The sequence below is a fragment of the Opisthocomus hoazin genome, chromosome 19, assembly GCF_030867145.1.
Source record: "Opisthocomus hoazin isolate bOpiHoa1 chromosome 19, bOpiHoa1.hap1, whole genome shotgun sequence".
Lineage (NCBI taxonomy): Eukaryota > Metazoa > Chordata > Aves > Opisthocomiformes > Opisthocomidae > Opisthocomus > Opisthocomus hoazin.
In genome coordinates, this window is record NC_134432.1 from 17104300 (window position 1) to 17130878 (window position 26579).

The window sequence follows — 26579 nt, forward strand, 5'->3', positions numbered from 1 at the left end:
TATACTGACACCTTTGTTTTGGCTGAGTAAAGCCATTTGACTGGACAGCTCAATTTGCTTAGTAGCTCATATGTAAAAAAAAGTCAGGAAATGGAGGTGTTCTGGCTAGTGAGCCGTCAGGTGGGACAAATCCTGGTGTTCAGACGTGCTTGTGGTGAGTTCGACACACCAGAAATGCGTGTGAACTAAAGTTCTGTTAGCACTCCCTGGAATGAGGTGAGTATTCCTGTATTACTGTGATGTGTATGGATGAGTGTCACTGTTACCAAATCTCTGCAAAGAGAGATTGCAACCAAATTAAACTGAGAAAGCTGCAGGGGCCGAGAACTTTGACTATTTGCTTGTCTGGTTCATCCTATGTTGCCTTACTTTGTTGATAATTTAGTAACTTAAAGGGGAATGTATGTAAATAATAAAGCAGTGTTATCTTAACATTCTGCTATTTATCTGATGATACTCATGAGTGAAAGGATAATGCTCCCATTTTATTGTATAGTATACACTGCAAAACTTAGAGAAATGAATCCTGAATGTTCATTTTAATTTTTGTTTTGCTGTGTTAGGGCTTGTAAACACAGTAGAACTTCCAGCACAGCACGAGTACTGAGAGGAACCTTCCTGTGCTTGCTAACACGAGCATTGGCTGCAGCCCACGGTGGCAGGGCGGTAGGTTAAGGTGGGTCCTGGGGCCGCTTTCAGAGCGTAGGGAGACGAAAGGGATCTTAAAAGGGGAGCAACATTTCCTGAATTGTTTAAAGAAAATAACGTGATGAAGTTAGCTTCCTATTTCTATGTGACTCGTCCACACGAATATTGCAAATTCTAATGTAGCCCTATTATTTATGTAGGTTACCGTTCATGAATTCAGATTTTTATTATGTCATCTTTAGCCTAGAAAAATGAAAACCTTTTCTCACAGTATGAGAATACTGAACTGTTCATGGTGATGGACAGAAAAGCTTACCTGTGGCAAGTGTCATTGCATCTGAAGAAGAGTGGTTTTGCTCTTTTAGGGAACTTAAACCGAGAAAGCTGTTGATCATGATGGCCTGGAGCTAAATTTCCAGTTATGTGTCTGCTTAAATCAGCAGGCATTGGCTGGATGTTGTGGCTGTTGCGTTTTTGTCTTCTCTGGAGCTCGTGGCCGTCTGGTGTTCAGTTTAGCAGCAGCCCTCTCTTCCCGTAACCGCAGAGCTGCGTCCTCGGTAGGTTCCCAGGGCGAGCTCCAGCAGCAAACAGCCTTCCACGGCCGGAGAGGGGCGGGGAAGAGGACAGCAAAAAGCCCTGGTGGCGTGTTCACTGTCTGGTTTGTGATTTAATCTGCATCTCTCCGTCGTCAGCCTGTATCAAATGTCGTCGTTTTTCCTGACTCTGCCAGTGGTAGAGTAGCTTTTGTGGTGGGGATTTCTCCTGCGCTTGCTGTGATAAAGATGCTGTAAAAGGTGACAGTGTTTAAAATTGCTTGTCTTGGTTGATTGATGCAGTTTGTGGGTCAGAAATTACTATTTAGGGCACTTTATTGGTGAGTTTTCTTAAAAACATTGAATTTTACAACTTTTACAAAACCTCTGCCAGACAACTGTGACGGTAGTTTGGAGTTGCACAGACGCTGTGAAATCTGGAAACCTTTTCAAATGTCTGATACTTTTTATTGTTTGTTGAATAGTAGTCATTTTTATTGCTGTTCCAAAGAGAAGTAGTCCAAACTTACTTGTCAGAATAATACACGCTGTAAGAGATCCTCACACGGTCTTGTCTGTAGTGCTGGCAAAAGATGCGGGACTGAAAGCTTGACCTGCATTTTAAATCTTCCTCCCAGCCCTCTGGATTAGCAAATGTCAATGGTAGCCACAGTCGCCTCCTTGAAACCCCCAGCCCTCCTGGCCTGCTCTCCCTGGACGCTTGTGCTGGGGTGGTCTGCTGAAGATTCACCTGTGACCCGTGGCAGTGTCCATGGGAACCCCCCCCCCTCCTTGTTGTGTACTTTCTGGTTTTGCCATGGGAACTCTGAAATGGCTCAAGATGCTGAAGCTTAAAAATACTCTTACTTAGCATGTGTGGCAACTCTGAGTAATTAATTTTCACAATTTCTTTTTTAAACATTGGTTAGCAGTCACGTTAATCACCGAAGAGACCAGCATGGCTCTAGGGAGCAATTCCTAGTCCGTGGGGTCCGTAGTCCTCGTCACGCCGTGTCTGCCTGGCTGTGTGCCTGAGACCGCTGGGAGGGAGGCACTGGCATCTCCCAAGTGACACAAGCAGGCAAGGTTGATGAGAGGGTGGGTAACTAGGGAGTCAGTAGTTTGGGACTAATTAGTTACTTGCACGGAAGGCAAGACTTTATTTCCTTTCTAAAAAAGTCATTTAACTTAGTTCAGCCCATGTTACTAATACATTTACTAGGAATTGTTGCCCTTGTGGTCAGAATTATCTGTGGACTGATCAGCCTCGATTAAATTCTTGACCACCAGAAGTGAGAGCAGGAGGGTGAGCGCATTTGGCGATCTTACCTGTGTTCTGTACATGTTTGGTAGCTGTTACTCGTTGTATGCTTTGGTTCGTATTTTTACGCGAGTCTCCGCCGTTGTGCGCGTGTGTCTGCGGCCGGACGCCGTGCGTTAGGTTGGGACTGCTCTGGTGCAGCGTGGTCTGGAGCGGACGAAGAGAATTGAAGGTGGGAGAAGGAAAGCCATACTGCTCTTGTCCACTGTACACCAAGTCGACAGCCGTTTTCTTTGTCTTGCTTGCTGGGCAGTCCGTACTGTGAGGAATTCGTCCTCCTGGATATGATCAGTCGTAGAAACGCTGGCTTGCGGTCAGGAAGAAGACGGGCTGGGAATGCAGGTTCATGGGTTTGTGTCACACTTTCTGCTTCATTGATACGATTTCTTTTGACTTGAACAGAGGCATTTAACATCGTACCCGTATCGCTGCACACTGGCGGATTTTCAGATAGAGAAAAAGATCGGGCGAGGCCAATTCAGCGAAGTTTACAAAGCAACTTGTCTGCTGGACAGAAAACCCGTGGCACTGAAGAAAGTTCAGGTGAGCACTGAAGTTCAAAGTCTTAATGTTTAGCAGATTACTTTGAGTCAGGTACCTCCTCCAGTGTTCCTTTGTCAGCAGTAATAATGCAATCAAATGGTTTATAAATTGAGAGTTTAAGGTTTGAGAGCCCTGGATAATCTGGTTTGATATTTTTACATTAAAAGAACCCAACACTGCTGTCTTCCTCTGTTCAGTTGGGGTGTACTGTGTTATTTCAAGATAAGGAATAAAAGAGTAATGCTTCTGAAGGTCTCAGTGCGGGTTTACAAGCACGGATGAAGTCAGGGTAGTTTCATGGTGCTCCCTTTACCTCTGGATACCAGGCCAAGCAGCCCCTCGGCCGTGTCCACCCCTCGGCCGTGTCCTCGGCGGCTGTCTTGGCCGTGTGCCCCTGTGTCCTGCGCGGGACCCTGGGTCCGGTGTGTGCAGGGTGTTGGCGCTGCATGGCCCTTACCCCTCGTCGCCTTGGAGTGGGTTTATGCTTCTACACCAGAATTATGTAGCAGTAGTGCAATTTCATATTTTTAATGTCACTTTTTACTTTGTGGAAAGTGTTCACTAAATGATTATAAAATGTGTGTGAAGGGGCAAGGCCGTCATGGCCGTGGTGATGCAGCTGGCAGACCGCTGTCTCGACGCGGGTGAATCATGAGAACACAAGAAAATTTCATGCAAGCAGCATAGAATTGCAGCTTAGCTTAAAGTGTTGTGCAGTGTTCCAAACAGCATTTGGTTTGAAGAAATTTACCTGTATTCCTTCACAGATCCATTAAACTCGGATTCTAGTGACTTACTCTGATTATTACAGAATGAATATTAATGCTCAATATTATTGATAATTATTACAGAGGAACCAGTGGAAGCTTTATCTGTGTTTGAAAGAAAAAAGTAAACATTTTATCTTTTCTGTTTATCATGTGAAATTAATAGTAACTAACTATGCTGTGACAATCACAACAGCAAATTCGCAAACTAGTGTCTTTGGGTTTTGTGCTGCTTAGAATACTGCCTATAGGTTGGAGAATTAATTTTACCCTGTTAGTGGTTTCAAAATACAGAAAACACTGATCTTTCTTTGGTCTGGGGATTGCGTGTATACTCATTGCAGTAGAGGATATACAGATTGGGGGAGCAAAGACCAATTTTTGTTAACATATGAAATTCTTTGTTGTTATTGTTTCATTTTCGTCTTCTATGTTTTTGTCTTTGAAGATTTTTGAAATGATGGATGCCAAGGCTAGGCAAGATTGCATTAAAGAAATTGACCTCCTGAAGGTAAGGATTTCTACAAGGACTCTTTCTGAGTTTTGGTTTGAGAAAACAGTTGTTTTCAGGTCGGCGGCAGTCGTGCTGGCGTTGTGGCATACAGAGCTTACCTGGCACCCACGAGGAGCGAGAGGGACCGTGCTTGCTTTTGCAGGCAGAATGCCTACGTGATGCAGGAGTTTCGTCTTAAAGCTGAATTTACAGAGTTTTCTGCCTATGGTCTAAGGAATCTGTGAAAAATCTTGCCGTCGTAAAAAACACCCCCGGTACTTCGCTTTCAGAGACACACGTCATTCTGCCCTTTATGTGTTTTGTCTGTCAGTTTAAAATAAACTAATTAATGAACTGGTTAAATGGGAAAACAGTTTTGCAAATGCATGTCGTGTATGTATATGTATACCTATCACCCATGAAAAATGGTAGTTTCGATAAAGGCTCTGAAACTAGAGAGTCGTTTTTAAGTGATCAGACCAACCAGTGATTTTTTTTCTGTCTCGGTAATTTATTTCAAAATGTTGGTAGAAAATATATAAGCATTGCACTTTAAATATCTGTTTTAAGTAAATGCAACAGATTGCAGAAGGCTAAAATTTTAGTGTAGCTAGTCAAATCTAATTTTTAAAGTATTAAATAATTCATTTTGAGAATGTGATTTTAGGTATTTCTATTTAAATTGTCAATTTATATGCATGCAGTTATAGACTAAGCTGGAGTCCGCTCCAGCAAAGGTGTACAGGATGAGTGTGAAGACAGCAGTTTGTGTGAACGTGATCCAGTTGCTTAACAGTCATGGAGGAAAATAATGCCAATATTAACATTCAGAAAAAGAATTTGTGATATTTTTGGGTTCTAGGTAACCTAAGAGGTTTTGTCTTGAACCCTCATTATGGAAGATGTCATAAACTTGCACGGGATTGATTTATTCAGAGCAGAATGTGCAAATTTATTAGACTCAGAGGAAAAAGGAAGCAGTAGCCAGCTCCTGTCCGCCTGCGGAGCATGGCCAGAGGCAGCTTCACCTTCCTGTGTCAGGCTCGCCGGGAGCCAGATGTGGGGTTACCGGGGCGGCTGAGTTGTGAGAGCGAGGGCGATACATTGAGCTAAATGGGGTTAATAAAACTGGATTATTTTGCACAATAGTTTATAGAAGACTAGGAAACATTCTCAGGCATTAATTTGGTTCGGGGTGGAGGGGCGAGCAGGCATAGTTGCTGACAGTCTGCAGAAACATACGAATATCTTGTTTACTGTGCAAAACATTGTGGTGCTGGTAGTTTAATTATTGTTTATTGCTGAAAGTCAACAAATCTTCCTGCACGGGCAGTTGGGTAGCACCATCCAAGGAATCTCAAGTTTGGGTATGTTAAAAGGTCGGTTTGAATCCTGGTGTATTATAGATGCAAAGGTGATATATTTCTTGCATTGCGTAGAGTTCACTGCCTGCAAATAACTGCTACTTTTCAAGTCAGAGCTGACAAAATCCGCTGAATTTTATCCGAGATGTGTGTAGCTCCTGAGCAGATCAGCAGATAATAGGTAAAAAGTCACCAAAGCTGAAGTTGCTGCCATTGGAGCGGCGTTGCTGATGCCGTCAGCGTGTTTGCCAGCCCGCTGCGGGCAGCCGGCACGGTCACCCGGGGTCTGTGCAGGGACAGGGGGGCTGGGGTGCCAGCGTCAGCAGCTGGGCTGCGCCTCGCGCCGTGCCCGAGGACGAATCGCTCTTCAAATCGGTATCTGCGGCTCAGCGCGGGCTGGCTGGTATTTCCCGTGGTGCCTGTGCCCACAGCCCGTGGGAATATCGGAGGGTCCGCGCGTGGGTGCGCTGGGACGGGGCGAGCAGGCGGGTTGCAGAGCTGCAGAGCTGCCGCAGCAGGGTAGGACGCAGGGGTGCTGGGATGGTACCAGTTACGCAGCACAGGGCAGAACAGTCCGTGCCTGGAAGGAGGAAGAAGATTTAGAAGTGAGACCAGCTTTTGCTGTGGAGTAGGCGTGATCTCCTGGCTCGTTGTGAAAGTTCGTGGGGTTTCTTGTTCTGCTGTGAGCTCGGCACATTTGGGGTTCCTGCAGAATGCGCTGTGCAGAGCTTCAGGGGAGAGGAGCACGGGTGTGTTTTTCTCAAATGAATGACTTATTCTCAATAATATTTATTTCAGCATTTGTAGTGTCATTATATTAAAAGATGAAATACCTTTCACTTTTTAGATTTATTAAGATAATTGTTCTTGGGCCTAGAGAGCGTGAAGCGTACGAGGAGCCAGTTCAGCACAGTAACTCAGGGTCTGTTAAACCTTGCTCAGCTGAACGGTTTCTGGTCACTGTCGGGGTGAGGTGCGTCTGCCTGGCAGCTGCGGCTGCTGTCTGGCCATGCAACATGGGCTATTCATTTTTGAAACTTTTTCTTCCTACTTTTAAACTCTGGTGTCTAGTATGAAGTATTTATAGGCTATTACTAAAGCAACTTGCTGTAAGGGCTTTTCTTTCTTTGTTGTTTTTATTTTTAATGTAGACCACAAGAATTTGTGAAGGAATTGCACGGACTTGCTGTAGTCCATCTTTGTCAGAATAATACTTTGTCTTTTTTGGTCAAAGGCCTCTGTGTGACCATGGAAACAAAAGGGGGTTTTGTGATTTGTAAATGAATTATAATTACTCAAAATTTGACAGAAGCCAGACAAAATTGTATATTACTTTCCATGTCATTCTGGCTATAAGGTTTAGGTAAAGCAGCTCCATAACGTGGCTGTAATCAGCATTTGGGCCGCCAGCACCCACACTGGCTCGTTTAGAGGGGGCTTACCCTGCCTCGTGCCGACGGTGCTGCTGTGCATACGCACCAGGCATCAACTGCCAGCACACTTCGGGTGCGTTAAAGGAATAGGGAATGTCATTAACCTGAGGTAAAGTGTTTGGAATGTTTTGTGCATTTAAGGATTTGTAAGAATTAATATACTTTCTTTCCGACAAAAAGAAAATTCAGGTAGCCTTTTCCATGGTACACGAATATACAATAATTATAAAAAACCCCAGAGTCAATATATTTATTTAAAATAAGTTTGACAAAAGGAAGGGTGGAGAATGGAAGTTGGGCTTATCCCAAGTGGTCTGCGTGGCTGTTCTGGGAAAACAGAGTTTGAAGGTCAGTGAAACCAGCTGTAGAACAACTGTGTACGTCTGCCCTGGAGCCTCTGAAGGGTCGCGGGCGGTCTGCGGTGGAGAAGAGCCCGGTAAGGCTCCTCCTGGAGCTCTCGGCCCCCTCCTGAGCGTCCGCAGAGGGTGCTGCTGGGTGCTGCCGCTGAAACGCGAGTCTGCGCAGGTCTGTTCGTCAACAGCAGCCAGTTAGCGTGGTGCCATGGGTGTTTCATGTGTTTGCTTGTAATTTTATGCAACTTCATCCTAATAGAAGAAACATTCCTCTGAGGTCCAACGAGATTCTTGAAAACAATTAAAACCATCAGTAAAAAGTGCGTACAGTCTCACAAAAAAGATACTTAAATTCTTTATCGTGGTTAAGCAATGCTTGGGTTGGGGTACGTTGGGCTTTGTTACACACGGTGAAGTAAGCAACGACTGGGGTGCGGGCAGGAGAAACGTTAGCGTGGGGGCTCTCCCGGTGGCGTGCAGTCGGCACTCCCTGTGGCAGCTGGAGCGTTTCGATGGTGTGTGTTGTTGGCACGTGGTGCTGAGGCTTAGAAAAAGGCTGCTTTGACTTGCTGAGCTCCCTGATGCCTCTGGGAACTCAGGAGAGAGTTCCCATCAGAGCGTGCTGGGGAGGACAGAAGCCATCCCTTCCGTCACCGGCGTACCCGTCTGCGGGGCAGCGAGCAGTCCCAGGCGTCGGGCGCGCTGTGACCGGCGGCTGGGGGGGGTCTGCTCCTGGTTTTGGTGCTTTTCCCCCTGGAAGTTGATCTCTGGTCCATATACCTGAGAGCAGACATTTAAAAGAAATTTCAACAGAACTGGTGGGCTGTGGTATTTATTTATTTAAGGCTGGGTCTGGTGGGAATGGTGTTCTGCTGATGCCTGCCCATGGCTCCCATTAACACTAATGTGCGCCAGTGTCGAGGCATTGCCGAGGAGAATCTATCCCCTAATGGGCATGCAGAGAGGGGTGATTAGCATGATGGATCATAACCGTGTTTCTTTTGGCTTTGTAACCCCTGGAATAGGCAGGTTGAGTCACAGCTGTTCAGTAGATGAAATGCTCACTTTAGTAGTTTCTAAATTTACTGCATTTCGAAGAGCATGAGAGAAAGATAATCTAATGCCAAATGAGAAGAGAGAGTGAACAGAGAGAGCGAGACACCACATCATCTTCTAAGCAGTTACAGTTTTCCACTTTAATAAATTCAGACATAAAATATTAAACCAGAAATTTTAATTTATTGAGCCTGTGTCTTCATTTAGTCCTGTGAGTAATGTGTAACAATCTGAGAAGGTGCATGTTTTTAACAAATCTAGAAGGAAGATAAGAAATTCAGATACCAGCTGCACATAGAAGAGGCAGCTATACTGAAATGAAAAAAAGTAATTACTGAAGATGCAATCATAAATCATCAGAAAAATAAACTGACGTATGCAATTTGTGCATTATTTTCCTCCATCAAAATTTTAATTTAATTCTGTTCTTCTAAGGAGCAGAGAGGCCTCAAGGAGTGCTGTAATCAACAGGGTTTTTGTTTGTATTTAATGGGAGGAAAAAAGTCGGTTATTGCCTAACAGAGTTTCTTTCAGGACATAGCTTTGCTGTTGTAGACTCACAAAATATTTAAAGGCAGTTTCACCCTGTTTTGGGCTGTATTGCTCTCTTCTCAAGGCAATTTTATTACGTTGTGCTTGTGATTAAATGGTCTTTCTTACAGGTTTTTTGTCTGTAATAACCCAGAGCACAGTTTGTTGTTGCCCCTGTTGCGAACTGTTTTGCATAATGATTACCCAAACAGTACGGGTGTTGTATCTTGGAACTGTTGTTACTACAGCGTTACAAATTCTCCTCTTGCATTCCCTCTGTCTGCAGCAACTGAACCACCCCAATATAATTAAGTATTTGGATTCTTTTATTGAAGACAATGAACTTAACATCGTCCTGGAGCTGGCCGATGCTGGTGATCTCTCTCAGATGATTAAGGTAAGGACGTGTCAGTTCTAGGGGTGCAGCAAAATTTCAGGCTTAGGTAGAGACACGAGACCGGGGGGGTGAGCAGATCGGTGCCAGAAGTGCTTTTATTCTCCTCTTGCGGCTTTGCTCGCCCACGGGGTGCTTCCAGAGCCGCAGCCGAAGTGCCTGGTGGCACTGGAAGCACGCCAGGCTGTGCCGCTGCCGCTGGCCGCCGCTTCGGAAGGGAGCGAGCCGCTGGGTGCTGGGCGGGAGGTGCGTGTGGCTTGCAAGGTTGATCTCGCCGGGGTGTGACTGGTGGGGACGCTTGGTGCCTGTTAGGTCCCAGAACCTGTCTGCCCCGCTGAAGACATGCCAGAAAGTCTATGGACTTTCTCTGCAGTGGGGGTTTGGGTTTGAGAAAGTGTTTCAAGTACTTGTTCTTCTCTTATGTTGCTGTTAGGAATACTTGTATTGCTGCAAACCAGCTTTAGTTAAGCTGTTACCACCTGCTTTTATATTTTCTTTGACATGTTAATCTTTAGACGTACATCCCTTGTGAGAACAGATGTGTTATATCATGTTTGTTAGCACTCTCAACCTTCTCTCCATGTTTTACCTGTTTTTTTGCCATCATTATTCTGTAATTACCATAAATGAATGTTTGGAAAGTTCTCCTCCTCGTTGTTGTCACAGTTAAAATATCTTATTAACAGATTTGTTTTCTTTGCAAGCAGAGCTGTGAGGCACTAGGCCAAAGGCTGTCAAACAAGTTATCCATTTAGTCCATAGGCAGCGGCTAAATTTACAGTGCCCGTGAAAATCTGCCCCATCTCGCCGGAGAGAACCCCTGGGTGAGCGAGCTGGGAGCAGGCCGTTGGCCGAGCTGTCCTGGGGAGAGCCCCCGAATTCCAGATACGGGCTCGCCCCGCTCAGCAGCAGGAGCGACGGTCGGGTCTGCCGCGCAGCCGAGGGACGAGCCGGCGGAGCCCGAATCCGCGCGTGCCGGCTGGTGACTCGCGCCAAGGGCGGGTGGCACGGTTTGGGTTGCGGAGACAGCGCTTGTCCGTCTGCCTGCGGAGAGCTCGTGTGTGCTTTTAGCTTCCCCGGTCTTCGCGTGGCTTCCTCCACGTTTTACCCTTTTCCCAGCAGATCCTGGGAAACGTGCAGTTTGTGTCAGACTTGTAGTGCTGGCGGGTAAAGATGGAGAAAAAGCGAGGACTGGGAGAGCAGGAGTTAGGGCTGTGATCATCATGGGATGTGCAAGTGTTTTGCTGGACTTTTAAGTCTTAGCTTATAAGAAGTCTTCACCTACGTAATGGTTAGATATCATCATATAAAGTATTTGCCTTTTTTTATCTTTTACAGTTTTTGGTTTAAAACTTTGCCTTCTGATAAAGATATTCATTTATGTATCAGGGTTGGTAATTTAATTTTCTCAAAATTGCTTTTTCTGTCATTAGGAGTTACATTTTCCAAAGCATAATTTGTAAATGCTTAGGTTGATAACTTGAACAGCAAACTGTAACTTGCGTTCTTTCTGCCGGCGCTCCCCAGTCTGGTCGGGTTTCCCACGTGTTTGTCGCGGGCACGAAAAAGATGCAGTAGGTTTTTTTCAAGATCATATAAATGATGTTTTTCTGTAGGTGCAAGTCTTTGAATTCCACTTTTTAATCAAAGAAAAAATACTCTTAAGAACGAAAGTCTTGTCCTCCACATAGCTTTCACCGCAGAAGCGGAGCTTGCCTGCTGCCCCTCCGCGTCCCCCCCGCGCCCTGCCCGTCCCTGGGGAGCTTGAGCTGCTGCGAGGATTCTCGGTTTCGGTGAGGTGGCAGGAACAGCAGTAACAACACTCGGCAGGTGCGAGAGTGATAAAACCAGGGACTGTCTTCGTCACGCCCCTGGTGCCTGCATTATTTATGAGGTGTTGTAAAGCTGCTGTGAGAGAGGGCTGCAGGAGAACCCACCGGAGAGCTGGGACTTTCTTGTAAATGTCAGGCGAGCCTTATTGGACATGACATTTGGAAAATTATCACTTGTGGTCTTGCATATCTACTCTTAAATACTTTAATGAGAATGAAATAATGTTATCGTGTAGATAACGCTTTATCCCTCACCCTCAGTAATTCCTCTGCGCTCTCTGTCGAGTTTTGGGTTGAAACTGTTGCAATCTGTCAGATCTCCCGCCTGGGGAATTGCACAGTCGTGCCCCTTCGCAGCTGATCTGCAAAAGAAAATTTGTCATTACTCGAGTCAAACACGAACCAGTAACAGCATTTCACATAAAATGTAAAACGTGACAGCGGTCATCAGATGTCTGTAGTGAGAGGAAAAAGCACGAGATGCAGCAAGGGGCAACAGGCAGCTCCCTGCCTTTATTCCCGCTCTTGCGGGCTGCGGAGGGAGATTCCCGAGGGTACGACGCAGAAGGAATGCAGCTGCAGTGCGCCGGAAAGGGTGCGCGGCGTTTCAGAGACAGTCGTTGCCCAACGATGCTCTGTGTGTCTGAGGATGAGGATGTGTCTTAAACCAGCGTGTCCTGATAACGCTCTGAGTGAAGAGCGGGCTCGGGGTCCAGCCCAGGAAGGGGCCGGGAGAGGCTGGGGACCCCTAATCCGAAGCAGTGCAGTCTTGGGATGGCTTGGAGGAGGAGGTAGCGCTTTGCGTGCGGCGTGCGCGGCTGTTGTGCATTTCTGCAGTGGAGAGGGAGTAGCTGAAGGTACATCATGGTTAGCCCTCACGGGAGCGGGCGGCTGGTTATTTACTCCTGTAAGCAGTTGCTCAGGAGGAAGACTTCAGTGTGCCGGAGAACCGTCACCGAGCTGCGCTCCTCCGCGTTGCGTGCGTTACGCTGACGACCGTTCTATTGGAGAGCCGTCAGCGCCCAGAGGTCCGCTGAGCCCGGACTCGGCTTTGCTTGGCGCTGCAGAAACGCACACAAAACGGTCGTTTTCCAGATCTGTGTCTCTTGATCAGTGGTGCCTGGCTGTCTCACCAGAGATAGTTCACTTAATTCAGTATTCCTGTTATGCATGAAATCGAATATGTTTTTCTCCCTGATCACAGAAGAAGGATGGATACTTTATTGATGTCCTGGCCATCTTTTAAAAAGGGGAAACAGACTTGCTTATTGTTGTTAATAAACTGTACAATACTGAATGTTTACAAGACTTTTTTAATGATCTTTTGTTACTTAAGGCAAAATATTTGAGACATTTGTTGTTTTGAGGCATTAAATATGTTTTGCAAGGTAATTAAGGAGATTAATGCTAATTATAATTGGTGTCCATTCAAAAATGTCAAACCTATTTAAGCATATTTTCCATAATAGTTGTTAATTAGTGAACTGCATTGAAGTTTACATTCGGAGAGGAGTTAAAACCTGATCGGAAGAGAAGTCATGCTGCTGCAGATCTGGAAGACATGGGCAACCTGGAGCTGGCTAACACAAGTCCAGGAACGAGTCAAATATGTTGCTTTTTCACTGATCTTTTATTTATTTCCTCCCACAGTATTTTAAGAAGCAGAAACGGTTAATCCCGGAAAGGACGGTGTGGAAATATTTTGTGCAGCTATGCAGTGCAGTTGAACACATGCACTCCCGCAGGGTGATGCACAGAGGTAACATTAATTCAGTCTCTTTTCACTGAATAATAATATAATGTTCCAATTAGTAAGCGCCTACATTCAAAAACAATTATGCTGATGTTCAGCCAATGCATGTTGAGAGAGGCTGGAGCTTGCACGATGGATTTCTCCTTCTGTCTCCCTGCCTCATTGTTACAGGATTCAGTCCGAAGTGAGCGTGGTATTAGGAAGATGAGCTGCTTTGTATTCCAGACACTGATATTAAGTAGAGGTGTCAAACTTGCCATTAGAGAAGTGTCAGAAGTAAAATGCTGAGACTACTGGATGCAGTGAACTCGAAGAAATAGCCTTCATTATATCGGCTGTGACCTTAGAGAGTTTAGAAGAGTTTTTCTGTCTCGTGAGCTTTTCTGAAATATTAATACAAATATGTCCCACACTCTCATAACCTCTTCTCCGTTCTCATTAATTATTTTTGAATCTCCTAGAACTTCTCATAACTTTGAGCTCTATCCAAAAGTTACGTTGCTTCTTTCAGCATAAATGAAATACTTTGTGAAGGACTTGCCCCGGGAAATGCGAGTGTCCCGAAAGGCCGCAGTACCGGTCTCTGCTGCCTGGTAGTCCTTTTTCCTTTCCTTAGCCTTTGAAGCAGTGCATTCTTCGCTGAATTTTTTTCATCAACGTGGTACTGTTTTTGGTCCTTTATACATCCCCTGATGCAGGTGCACCTGAGTTAGGTCTGTGATGGGTGGCTGAAATGTGGAGCCTCCTACATTCAGTCTGCTGTGACGTGAGGAAGGAGCCCCACTGCCTCCGTCCGGACAGGCGGCTGCTTGGGCAGCTGGGGTTCTAGGCGTTTTTACGCTCCGTGAACAAACTGGGCTGTACAGAGCCCAGAGTTTATGTCTGTGTGGGACAAGAAGTTGCCCTTGGTAGGAGGGAACGTGGCGGGCAGTAGTTTCCTGCAGAAAACAACCATTTGCAAAGAGCAGCAGACCTGTTTCTTTGATCTCCATCAGTTAGACGTTGCCTCTATTCTGATGTGCTGTTTTTTTACATTTTCCCTCACTGCTGTTTCTTGTGTGCTGGGAAGTATACTCTGATTTTTTGTGTGTGTGCAGAGCTTGAAGTCTTGGAAGATTCAGCCTATCAAAGCTAGACAGAAACACGGTTCTGCTCGAGCCTCCTTTGTACAGAGCGCGCTCCAGGCTATGCTTCTGTTGCGGTATTAGAACCAAATAACCTTTTGTGGCTTTGACCTTTTACCTTTTTCTTCTTGCAGACATAAAACCAGCCAACGTGTTTATAACCGCCACAGGGGTGGTGAAGCTGGGAGATCTTGGATTAGGCCGTTTTTTTAGTTCTAAAACCACTGCAGCACATTCCTTAGGTAAGATGGTACTCGTGCAGCTGTCAGCTGGGGTGTTCGAGAGAAGCGGGGTCTGGGCTCTTACTGCGGCGGGCGCTTGGTTCGCTGGACGCGTACTGTGTTTGCTGTGACGTGTATTTTAAATACTCTTCATATGAAATTAATAGCTATTTTTTTTTTATTAAACTCCACTTGGTTTTTTTTCTGGAAGGCCTGGTAAGTGTTTGATTTACAGCAAATGTGACCAATGCGCCTTTTCCCCTCTGAGTGGCACGTTTGCCCGCGCTCTGCGTGTTGGAGTTGGGTGTTGCACCACCACCGTTTTGGCAGATGCTGGTCAGCCGTCTTACCCTGAACAGAGGTTGTGGCTGGCTGAGGCGAGAGAAGTGTTCAACGCCCTCACGGTTCTGCTGTTACAGAACGGGACTTCACTTGAAACTCAGCTGAGGCTGTAAAGATCCACATTTTCTTCTTGTCTTCTACACATCTCAAAGCTGTTTTCCTGCTCGTCTGTTGGTGCCGCCAACTGTTCTTGCCGAAGCGTAGTACCTTGCTTTTATTCTTACTGAATTGTAGCCTGTTTCCAGACTCTCCCTCCTGCGATCACTCTCAATTTTTAGCCTGTACTCTGCTGTGCTTTGGTTCATCCCGGCTGCTTGTTACCCCCAGAGGCAGTGGTGTTCCTGCATGGGTTGGGCAGAACCAGAGCTGGCGGCGGTCTTGAAGGGCTTCACTTCTGCTTTGGCAGGGGCCTGTACTTCCGACCAGTTTTGCGTCCATTAAGCAGTTTCATTTAGACAGATTTAACAGGCTGCTTTGAAGTAAAGTTATACGAGTCTTTGATAAAAGCATGAAGGTAGTAATACAGCTGTTGCTTCTGTTTCCCTCCCTCTGAAGCCTCTTACCTTATCGTGGAAAAAATTATACAATTTGTCATGATGTTTTGTGGACCGCTCATATGATGACGATTTGTTTCTTGTTCTGTTTTCTGTGTTTTACAAGTAGCAATATTACATCTCCAGCATTTTTCTGGAATTGAAAGTACGTTGACTGGCTTAGAGCGTCTGATTTTCTCTCTCCCTCATTGTTACGGTTAGCATTAATTACAATTTTATAGAAAAGTATACAGTGTAGGCAGTTCATTCTTCAAGTCTTACGGTATGAAAGTGTTTCGTAATTGTGTCTGTAACCTCTTGCGAGGTGGCTGATTTTTCCGTTTTTATTAACGGGTCTCAGTTTTTGGAGTCAGAGAGGTACTGCTGTGTAACAGCAGTGAGTGAAGGAGCTTTGGGCTTTTGGTGTGATTTGTGAGCTCTCTCACAATTAGTTCGGACAGATCGTTTGGAACACGGTGGGTTTGCTTCGCTATTGCCTGGGTGCAGTTTCCTCCACTGAGTGTGAGTCTTGCTCTGTTGTTTCTTGTACATGTACAAACTTCACTGATGACGCTCGCCAGCTACACTGGGACTTCTGAGTGCGCAAGGAAGGAAGACACATGCTTTATTTTGTGTGTGCTTAAAAAAAGATGAGGCATTTCTACAGTTTACCTCCCTAAAATATTAGGAGATTTCCACTTGCATCAAAAGCTATCCTAGGTTATATACACACTATACTTAAGAGATTAAAATAAATCCTCTTCACAGCAAGTTACAATCACATCATCTGAACAGGCAAAAATATGATCATGTCTAATTATATGATCTTACCTAGTTTGACTGCTGCACTTATTACATTAATAAGAGTAAATTGGGGCTTGGAAACTGGCTGCACATGTAAGCCAAGCTGGTGACCTTTACCGGGGCTGCTCTCTGAGTTGAGAAGGCTCGTGTAGGAAGAGTTAAGCCTCTTCTGCATGAACCTTGCCCTTCCTCACATCACCAGCATCCTGGAAACGGGTGAATGAGGCGCCGAACGCGGAAGGGGCAGCAGTGGGTGAGGCTGGAGACGGCGCGGTGTGGTGTGGGAGGGATGGACACACCCCTGCTTCCAGTGGTTCTTGGATCCACGTAAAAAGAACATTTTTACAATCAAAAACCATGCGGACTTGAAGCTTTTTTTGTGTGTGTGTAATTTGCCAGACATACAGGTTTTCTAGCAGCAGGAATTCTACTGATCTTGGTTTTGGTTTAATTAAGACATTTGTTTAAGTAGCCGTGAGTGATGAACACCCTGCAAACCAGAGCGTGGTACCCGTGCGGACCCGGGCTGCGATGCCCGGCACTCCCCGTGGCCGCGTTGCCCCGGCAACCACCCTGAACCATCATTTCTCTGGCTGCTGACCCATGAATTGAACGCGTGGCTTATGCAAATATATTCATCTGATTTTTTTTTTTTTCTTTCTTTGTATTTGCTAGCATCAGACTGGCATAAAAGGGCGTTAGGCAGTACCACGGCCCAGGTGTACCACCGGGCTGCAGCAGCACGGCCGCCGCCGTGGCAGGAATGGGAGCCGTAATTAGAGCAAGGAACAGAATGAACGTCAGACGAATTACCAGGCAGCAGATCATATTTGTCAGGAAGGATTGCATACATAAAAATTAAGTGACAGTACATGCCGGGGTAATGAAAGAAAAATGAAAGATTTGCCTGTACACCGCTTGTGAGATGCAGACAGGCGCCTTGCTCGGAGCGACGGCAGGAGGCCTGGCACGGCCGGTCGGGAGCATCGCCGGGGCAGTGGGCAACCGTGGGGCAGGGAAAGCCCCGGCCCGGGCAGACCTGTGAGAGGGGGATCACGGACACCTCCTGCCTCCCGAAGTAACAAAACCGTATTGGGAAAGGCAGCAGTACTGTGGGACGGGTGATGAACACCAGGAATGGGCTGGGGGCTGGAGGGTGCGGGTGCGTTCTCCAGGTGGCACCTCGTGCGCCGCTTCCCCTGTTCCCTGTTGGACTTGTGAGAGAACAGGAGATGCTTTTCCGCAGGGGAGAGCTCTTCAGGCGCAAGCTCTGCCCGAAAACTCCGTGTTTTAAAGGTAATGAGTGTAGCTAAGGTGAGTTTTACTACTTCGTGTTACAACGTGATGGCTTGCTGTCCATTGTTTCCTAATCTAAGCTCCCGTGGAGCAGAAGCTCCAGGGTTTAGTTGAATGGCGATAGACTCACGTATCGCAGAAACTTCATTTTGGCGAGGGGTGTCGGACGGAACAGGGGGGACAATTCAGGATAAGCGAGGGGGAATGCTTTTTCTTCCTTTTTTCTGTGTTCAGTACTGCTTACTGTTATCTTGGAAAATGTTGCAGTTTATAATGTGAGTGTTTTACTGCATTCCTATTTTTCTTTCTTTCATTTGTATGGTTGGTTCCCCCCCCGCTTGACAGGCTGTTTCACTGCAGATCACGACTCCCCTTAACCCAGGGCTTTGCCCCCGGTAACGAGGAATCGGCATCTGGATGCCGGAGTTTGGGTGGGTGCCACCATGAGGTCTGGGTTGATTTTATAGTGCTGGTGGGTGATGTGCTGCCAGGTGCTGTCTCTTTCATGCAAGGTTTAATAGCGCTAGGAGTATTTTTTTGTCTGTTTTTGATGTTTGGTTGTGTCCATTATTTACTTGGTTGATCTCTGAGGTGGGCATCCAGAGGAACGTCTTGTCAGTTAAGGCTATTCTAACATGCTTGTTAGAAAGTTGAAAGTCATTAACTTTGCTATAAAACCTAATTAGTTATAAGACAAAAATTGTAAATAGCACAGCATATTTAAAAACTGCATAGACTTTGGAAAACTTAACAGTAAGCTGGTAGATTTTTGTTTTACTAGGAGCTGTAATAAATATAGAGAATTTCCATTAATATTAAAATGGTTAATGTAATTGTGAACTGATACAATGCCCATTTTTAGCCAAATAAACTTGGTATTATCCAAAGTTCTGACTGGCTTTACGTTTTGAAGAAAAAAGAGAAAAGAAAAATAAAAAACACGAGAAAAGCAATTTTACACAGAACAGTCTTGTTTTGGAGCAGATGATTTATTATTTATTCTTGGACAAGAATAAGCTTGGAGCAGATTTTCCTTTTGGGGGATGCACGTAAGTCGAAGCTTCCCAGTTTAGAACATGCAGGTAGCCGGGAGTGGGAGTACGTGGGGTGTTGCACGCTCCTGGTTTCGTGCTGGATGTGAGGGCGAACCGGGAGTAACCGCAGCCCTGAGGAGAGCTCTTTTGTAAATGGGCTGTTTGTCTTTTTTTCTTTCTTTCTTTCTTTTTTCTTTTGCTTGCCAAGCCAGTTTGCCATCTGAAACAAAGTCGCAGTACTTCGAGGGGAGCTGGTAAACAGTGCTTGTGAAGAAACAAATGGGCACCAGAGATCACTTGAAATTTCAACAGCCACTAATTCTGTGCATGTGGAGAAATTTTGGCCGTTTGGTCTGTGCCTGTAGTACTGTATTGGTGGAATCTGTCAGTTCCCAAATTCGTGGAATCTGTCAGTTCCCAAATTCTCCTTCTGGGGAAAGACCTCAGCCTTCTTGTTGGAAATACACCCCAAGTAATGCAGACGTTTAGAAATACGTACCTGTGAACTTGAACTAGACTCGTTTTAAGTAATGCTCTACTTTGTTCTTGGTCACCTACAAGCACGTCTGGAGGGATGAGCCAGGTGGGGGTTGTGGGCTTTCGTTTTCAAGTAGTGTGGCTTCCCTGCTGTGTTTGCATCACTGGATATTATGAAAACATACTAAAATATTTTTCTCAACTGTATGCATGCTCATGGAATATGTGATAGTCTGTCTTAGGTGTTAAAGCTAAGCTAATCATACTAGAAATAATTATTATTTTAAAAACTGTGTGGGTTTGTGTTACGGATGGCATCTCAGGTGTTTGAGCATAGTTCTTTGCCTTTTTCATTTGTAATGAGCATGTTTCACAAATCACAAGTGTTTCAAAACATTGCAAAGTTTGTTTTGACAGGAGTGGAACATCTCAAGAAGGAAGGAATGCTTTAATCAGTATTACCCCTTTGAGGCCCGCGTTGTGCTCTGATATCTCTTAGTTTGAAACTGGGAATACTCTGTAAAGATACAATAAAGGTCAGACTTTGTTAGGTTCTTTCATATTAGGAACTCTGTTCCCTGCTGTGAGAAGGAAAAGTGATGGATTCAGAAACACAGTTCAGCTCAGTATTAAAGATGAGCTGGAAGGTGTTGGTGAAGGTGGAACAATAAAGGCATTCCTTATCACTTCTTCTTCTTGTACTTTGTAGCTAAATACGGCTGTGGAGTTTGATTAATTCAAGAGATGCTTATTTTTGATAGCATTTTTAAAAAGTCAACATACAGAGCCTGCTGAAGTGTTTGGAAGTACTCCGCAGTGATTTCAGTCGAGCGGCAGTCTGCCCAAGGGGCTGGGAGACGGCTGCTGCCGGCGGCTCGGCTCTGGTGCAGGGAAGCAGTGAATGGACTCTGTCCAGAGTCGCCTAAAAGCGCGAGTCGGGTTTCCTCTTCTGCCTGCCGGGGTGCAGCTGAGGATGGATTGCCCGGGGAGCATCGATCCTGGCTGCTCGGTGTTTGCACAGGGAGTAGCTCTGTGTGGAAAATAACGATGGTGTGTGACTGGGCTGAGAACCCGGCCTCTGTCACTTTCTCAACAACAAAACTCCTCGGATTCAAGCTGAGAAACGTGTTTAAAACGAGCGAGTATGACCTCCCCCGTGTAGGGAAGGACTTGCCGAGGTCAGAGCTCTTCACCTGGGTGTTTCTGCGGCAGTGTGGGAGCTCAGCTCCGCGCACCTGCGCATGCTGCTGGCTGTCGTTGCGCGGGTAGGGTTTTTAATTCAATCTATAGATGAGAGGAAAGGAATTTGAATTTTATTTCTGGAATAGCTTTGCTGCCTTTGCCTGTGTGTTTTGCTGGTGCAACAAGGCACTCTGCTCTTGATCTAACTCGGAATCATGAACATTTCCCTGACCTGGGTGTTGCAGATACCCCAGAGCCGTTCTGGCCCGTGCGGGTGTTGGAGCTGTGCACACGGACAGCGCTGGGCAGCGGAGGAAGAAATGCTGTGCTGGCAGCGCTGACGTGGGCCGATACTCAGTGAAGTGTGGCGGCTGTTGGGAGTAGAATGGGAAGATGCTTACTTAGTCACAATCTTCTCTACCGTTTTGCCACCGTTGTAACTTTAAAAGCGTTACTCTACCAGTGATTAATATTGAATCTGAACAATATTTTGTATTTTCAGCAAGGCAAATACCAAAGAAAGTTCTGACTAATAGTCTCCGATTAGACTGTCCTTGTCAAATTGACTAATGTGATGCAGTGCCGAGCCCGGGCTGACTGCACTGGAAGCCTTGTGCGGTTTTCTAGAGGATGCTCATTACAGGAGATTCCCACGTAATGTTGGACAGGCCACAAAGAGAATTGGGCTTGTCAGTCTTTTATCATGACAGTTCTTTAAAAATTAATGCACCCGTTTTGAAACGCAGAGACCTGCTTGTTCGTACATTTGCTGACAACACTACGGTGATGGTAGGTAAACGTGCAAGGTAGACTTCAGAAAATCAGCTCAGGCGTGGACTGCTCCACAGACCTATTAATGTAATGGAAGAGACTAATGCTCAGAAAATCAAATACGGACTATAACGCACTCATCCGTGTTATAAACCCTGTCATTCTGCTTCGATCAAAGGTCGTTTTAAGGCCTGATCTGAAACGACAATTTTAGCCTACCAAGCAGACCCCTGCTAACGTGGAAGGCAAGGCCATAACTTTGGAGCCCACGCATGATTATTTGCTCTGAGCTTGTCACGCAGTGACCCAGAATAACTGATCACAGGAACAGCTACGGCTGGAGGCCACCCCTGGCACCGGCACTCTGGAGCACAAAGACTTCGGGGAGCAAGAGTGGGGCTGATTTTCGTGCTCCCTCCTGCCAGGGGCATGCTGCTGGCCACCCGTGCTCAGCTCCCGTGCCTGCTGGCAGGGAGGGGCTGGCGTGTGCTGCTGCATCTGCTCCCGTGGCTCTCCTGGCAGCTCTGAGGAGAGCAGCAGCACTGGGAGGCTGGAGGTAGGGATGTGTCTTACACACTGGTGCTCAGTGGGGACTTCCAAAACGGTCTTCAGCACACAGTGAGTCACTGCTTCTTCTGCAGCTGCAACTTTTTAAGCAGGAGAATGAATCGGTGCTGTTCCAACCCAGTCGGTTCTCGTACAGAGATGTGGCAGAGGTGTGGGGATTACTTGGAGCTGCGCTGTCCGTTGTGCGCGCCTGGCACGCACACGCGAGAGATCCGCGGAAAGCCTTGCTGGATCCTTGGCATGAGTCCTGTCTGCTTTTGGTGTTCTGTGAAGTTACTCTGCGCAGCCTGTTGAAAATTATGAACTATTAACAGAGCTCTGGTCTCATCCATACACAGAGGTCTTTCACTGGCAATTGAAACCATCCAGATCCGGGGCGATGTCAGTCTGCATGCGCCTAGGCTGGATATGATGTTACTGGGTATGGAAATATATAATAATCTCTGTGTGTTACTTTTCCTGTACAGTTTGTATAGAATTTGCAGAAATGTAATTTCTCGTTGGAGTGCTCTTCACCTTGAAAGTGAAGTAATTTCTTATTTGAATGGCCTGCAAGCACAAGCTGAGTTTATCATGTAGGGCAGCTGATTACTGCGAGTCCTGGGGGACCAAATCAATGAAGGGAAGCAGTCCCCCTTCTTGGTTACTTGGCTTATTTTGGGAAGTAGAGTTTTATATGTGTATTCTGGTAACAGGTTTCACACCCATGCCATAGGATTAATTTCAAATTATATGCTGCATTTCAAATTGCACTGAGTAAAAATTGTTGAAGTTCGGTAGACTCAGGGTTTGGGCATATAAATGCATGATGGAAATGTAGAATAAAGATTGAAGGGTGTTGGTTTGGGAGGAGGGGGTGTTTCTGTTTGAAGGTAAGCTGCCTGATTTTCACCCCAGAGAAAGAAAATGCCTGGAGTGTTTCAGGTGTAGTAGCCGGTGCAGCATGATCCTAGTTTACCCCACAGTGAGCTTAGGGCTTCAGAATGCTGATCCGGTAGAGGCTTTGGCAACAGGGTAAACTGGGAGGATCTGGTGCGTATGGCATCCATACTTCCAGCAAGACCTACTAAGGGGGGATGCGGAGGATGCTTCGGAGTAAATTGGATAATTGCATGCTAGCGTTAACAGTACTAATTTCAAATTAATGCTCTTTGTTTTGACAAAAGAACCTAAGAGAAGACTTGTATTGCTGTGATTTCCAGCTTCTCGTCGGATGCTGGTGTACTGAGAACGAGTTACTGTCTGACTCCTGGGGAGCTGCCCCGCGTCTGACGGCTCCTCCGTGTCCGGGACTGTGTCCTGTTGTGAATTCTTTGGCGCGGTAAACGTCTTTCTGTCCTGTGAAGACAGGCTGTGTGCGGTGCATATGTCAAAGGGATCCTGGCCTGCGTTTAGGTTTTCTGGGTGACAGAGGAACGCAGTTCAGATTCGGGCTCACGCGTGTACCTGGCACGGCGTGCTCTGAGCTAGAGGGACCCAGAGTGATTTTGTTCAGGCCTCGCACGGACGGCAGCAGCTTCGTGCTGGGTCATCTCTGCGCTCGGCAGGGGTTGGTTTTGCCTTTCGAGAAGCTCTTGCTTCCAGAACTCGTTTGCTTCCCCCCGTACACGAACCCGACGTCGGGGGAAGGTGGTGGCGGGTCTTCCCCCTGCCCCTCTGACACCATCCTGCGTCTGCTTGCCCGGCTGCCAGCTGCCTGCGGTCGGCATTTCAAATGGAGAAACTGTAAACCGAATGTTACAGGCAAATTAAACATTTGCCATCTTCTGAGGAGAGGCCTTTAATTAGGAGAAGGATACACTGGAATGCCAACAGTAAAAAAAAAAATTGACAGGGGACGGGGAAGCAGGCGAAGCAGGAGAAAAGAGAGCATACAAAGTCCTTGGATGTTTTAATAAATGATGTATCTGAGGATTATTTGATGTAGTTGAGACTGCCAGGATGTCTTATATTTTCACTACCACAACTGAAACTTATTTAGGATTTAAAAAAGAACCTTTTTGAGGTAAGGAATTTATTAATAATTTCCTGTAACTCCTGTCCAAAATGCTGGCATAATTTTCTTTTGATAAAATACAGACTTCTGGAAGTACATAGAAATCCCACAGCTTCTGACGTGACTGCAACTTGGAGCAGAGTTTTGAAGTTTGGAATTACTACCTTGGGTTTGTTAGAAAGGTTTTGAATACCTGTCTGGTGCTGGGCCCGTTACTTCCGTTTCTCTGCTGCGGCGAACGGCCTGCTGCCCCTCGGCAGGGGCCGCGTGCTGTCCGGAGCCGCGCGGTCACGCCGCCAGCGCGCTCTGCGTCGGGCCAGCGCGCCGTCGCTGCGCTGTCGCGGGATGCTGGCCTTGGCAGGGCGTGTTCACGGCGTCCGGCGTGCAGCCTCCGTGCTGCTGGGTGAGCCGAAGGAGGGTGGGCGATCAGCTGCCATTGCTCCGGCCGGCCGAGACGCTCTGAGGGCCCTCGGAAGGTGGGAAGGGGAAGAAGACGTTCCTCAGATTTCAACAACATGGAAGATGCCTTCAGGAACGTTCGCCAGTCCTCCAGCTCTGTATGTGATGGTGTATTTGATTCTAGGCCTTCGAAACCATGGTTTGTTTCCAAGTTTTGGTGCCAGGCTCTTCTAATTAGCTATTCGTGCTAAACCTAGCCCTTTAACGAAGTCAAACTTCTGCACGATACAGGTTGCGCAGTCACTTTTAAGACGATAACTCCTCTGTTTGTTTGTTTTTTACAGTGGGAACTCCATACTATATGTCCCCAGAAAGAATACATGAAAACGGCTATAACTTTAAATCCGATATCTGGTCTTTGGGCTGTTTATTGTATGAGGCAAGTATCTTCCAACTTTTTTTTTCCCAGGTTTGTCTTAACCACACAAGGCGGTACGGGAATCGAGTGGGTCAGGCTTACTTTACCTGAAGTGTTGAGAAACCTTCTGAAAAATTAACTCTTTCTGTGCTCACCGTTGTGCTTTTTGAGCATGAACAACGAAGGGTTGTGCCGTGGAGCACAGCACTTGCACAGGGTTAATGCAGCAGGCCCTGGCGGGCGCTGAGGATGCGGGCGGCCACAAGCCAGCTTGCGTTCCTCCTTCCTGCTGGGAGCAGAGCTGGTGTCAGGGCAGCGGATGCATGGTTTCTCCTGAACACTGCATTTGTTTTAAAAACAGCAAATTCATTTGAATGTAAGCTTCTGGTTTGTTAAATTGAATTCTGACCAAATAGAGTATTTTAATTTTGGAAGCTTTCAGTAAAGAAAAACAGAGGTTTTGTGTAATGTGAAACCAATTTCTCTAACTTTATTCGACTATAACTGGATTTTTTTCTAATTGTACAATGTCTTCTCGCCAAATGCACAGATACAAAGCAGGCACACTGTGTGTGAACTGCACGCTTGGTGGGCATCTTTTTCTTAAACGCTATTATAGATATTTTGAAAATAAGTGCTGTGATTTTATAACAGTACTTTGAGTTTTGTGATTTCATTTTTAGCAGGGTTCAAAGGGTGTTGAACAGTCTTGTGCTCATTTGTAATCTAATCTTAAATCTTTTTTAAAATGTATGCATCTTTGAATTCAAGTGAAAGTGCATCTTAATGTTTAGAAAGCTTTTGTCCCAGCCTAGAGAACTAAAAATCCCTAGGATATTTGGTAATAAGGATATTGCTCACATCCTCTTTGGATAATAAATTATGTGAACTGATGACATTTTGCTTCTCGCTAAAACCTCTTGTAACCACATGGCATTAGGGCATAAACAGAAATGTCATTTATTTTGTGAGCACATCAGATGTGAAAACTGCTGTAGTTAAGCATGTACTTGAGCTCGTTCATTAAAAACCTTTTAGGACAAGACAGTAGAAAAGTAAATTTTCCCATAACTTGCCACTGTTTATGTATTTTGGGGAAGAACACTCGTCTTACAACTGAACGCTGGCTGAGTGAGGTAGCCTAGTGTGGGCGGTGCGCTGCCAAGCCCCGAGTCCTGCGGTTCGGCAGGGGCTGCTCTGCTGTCGGCAGAGCGTGAAGGTGCCGTGCGGTGGGCGTCCTCAGAGGGAGAGGCTGGGGCTGGAAACCTGGGGAGCAAAATGGGTCAAAGCTGGCTAGAGGGACTGCAGCAGTCTGGGGGGCTGGACTCTAGCAGCCCGTTGCTTCTCGCATGGAAGACAGCAGCACAGCTGGCCCAGATGTGGTTATGGACTTGAATGTGGCCCAAAAAATACTCTTGGGGGTAAAAACACCCCACAACTAGCCATTCTTCTCGTGTCCATCCAAAGACTGTATTTCCACCATGAAGCAAAGGCTCTTCAGACAGCCTGCTCACAAATGCTGGCTCTCCTGTACACTTGGCATGGCATTGGGTGTAGTTAAGGAAAATGATTTTATCTGGATGTGTAGGACAAACGCCCCATAAATCACCACGAGCAGTGTCACGTCCCACCGCTGGCCTTGCCAGTATCAGAGCAAAGAGCCACTGGATCTGCTGCAGGGAAGGTCCGCTTTGGTGGAGACGCTGGAGCCCGATGTGGTTGTATCACTGATTTACTGTTAAAATTCCATGGGATAAGAGGGAGAGAAAGGGCATAAGACAACCTGCTAAGTACTTGATCAAAATATTTGGAAAATTGTGAGCTTGAACTGAGTGGGTTTGTGTCTGTCCTCAAATGCTCATTACCTCTAGTGAAAGAATTCACGAGATGGTTAATAACTCCTACAGCAGCAGCAATGCACCGTTGAGAAGCTGGTGTTTTTTGTAAAGGAGGATTGTGCTTGTAATGCTCCTCGTGAGATACTGAAACGGGAATGCCACAGAATGGCTGCGTGTACCTGGGTCTGCTGCTGGCGTCTGAAAAGGGATCTGGGGACGGCTCTGTGGGAGCAGGGGGAAGGAACCTGAGCTCCCAGCAGTTCCTGACGCTGCGCAGTTCCAGGTACACCTCGTGTGTCGGGCCAGAGGAGGAATCCTCAGCGTAAGGCTGTGCTGAGCCGAGGCCACGGCCCTGCCGCGCTGCGTGGCGCTTGCCGAGTCGCTCAGCGACGGTCGGGGTCGCCCGAGCCGGGCAGCGCGGCTGCGGTGCCGCTGCAGCGTGCGGCTGCCGGGGCTCGCTGCTCCCAGCCGGTTCGGAGGCTGAGCTCTGCTGGAGAGGGGATTCCAGATTTATGCAGAGAGAAATATTTAGCTTTGTGCTAAGATATGTTTTTGT

General features: G+C 46.4%; 1 protein-coding gene across 5 annotated transcripts in view; it reads left to right on the plus strand.

Moving 5' to 3' along the window:
* The window catches only part of NEK6 (NIMA related kinase 6), a 67185-nt gene that overhangs the window by 32085 nt on the left and 8521 nt on the right, over nucleotides 1–26579 (plus strand). For all 5 annotated transcript variants that reach the window (XM_075439214.1, XM_075439218.1, XM_075439216.1 and 2 more), the window contains exons 3-8: nucleotides 2905–3045; nucleotides 4261–4323; nucleotides 9329–9439; nucleotides 12919–13027; nucleotides 14280–14387; nucleotides 24112–24206. In XM_075439214.1, the coding sequence (XP_075295329.1) occupies nucleotides 2905–3045; nucleotides 4261–4323; nucleotides 9329–9439; nucleotides 12919–13027; nucleotides 14280–14387; nucleotides 24112–24206 (627 nt within the window). The remainder of the gene's footprint in view (nucleotides 1–2904; nucleotides 3046–4260; nucleotides 4324–9328; nucleotides 9440–12918; nucleotides 13028–14279; nucleotides 14388–24111; nucleotides 24207–26579) is intronic.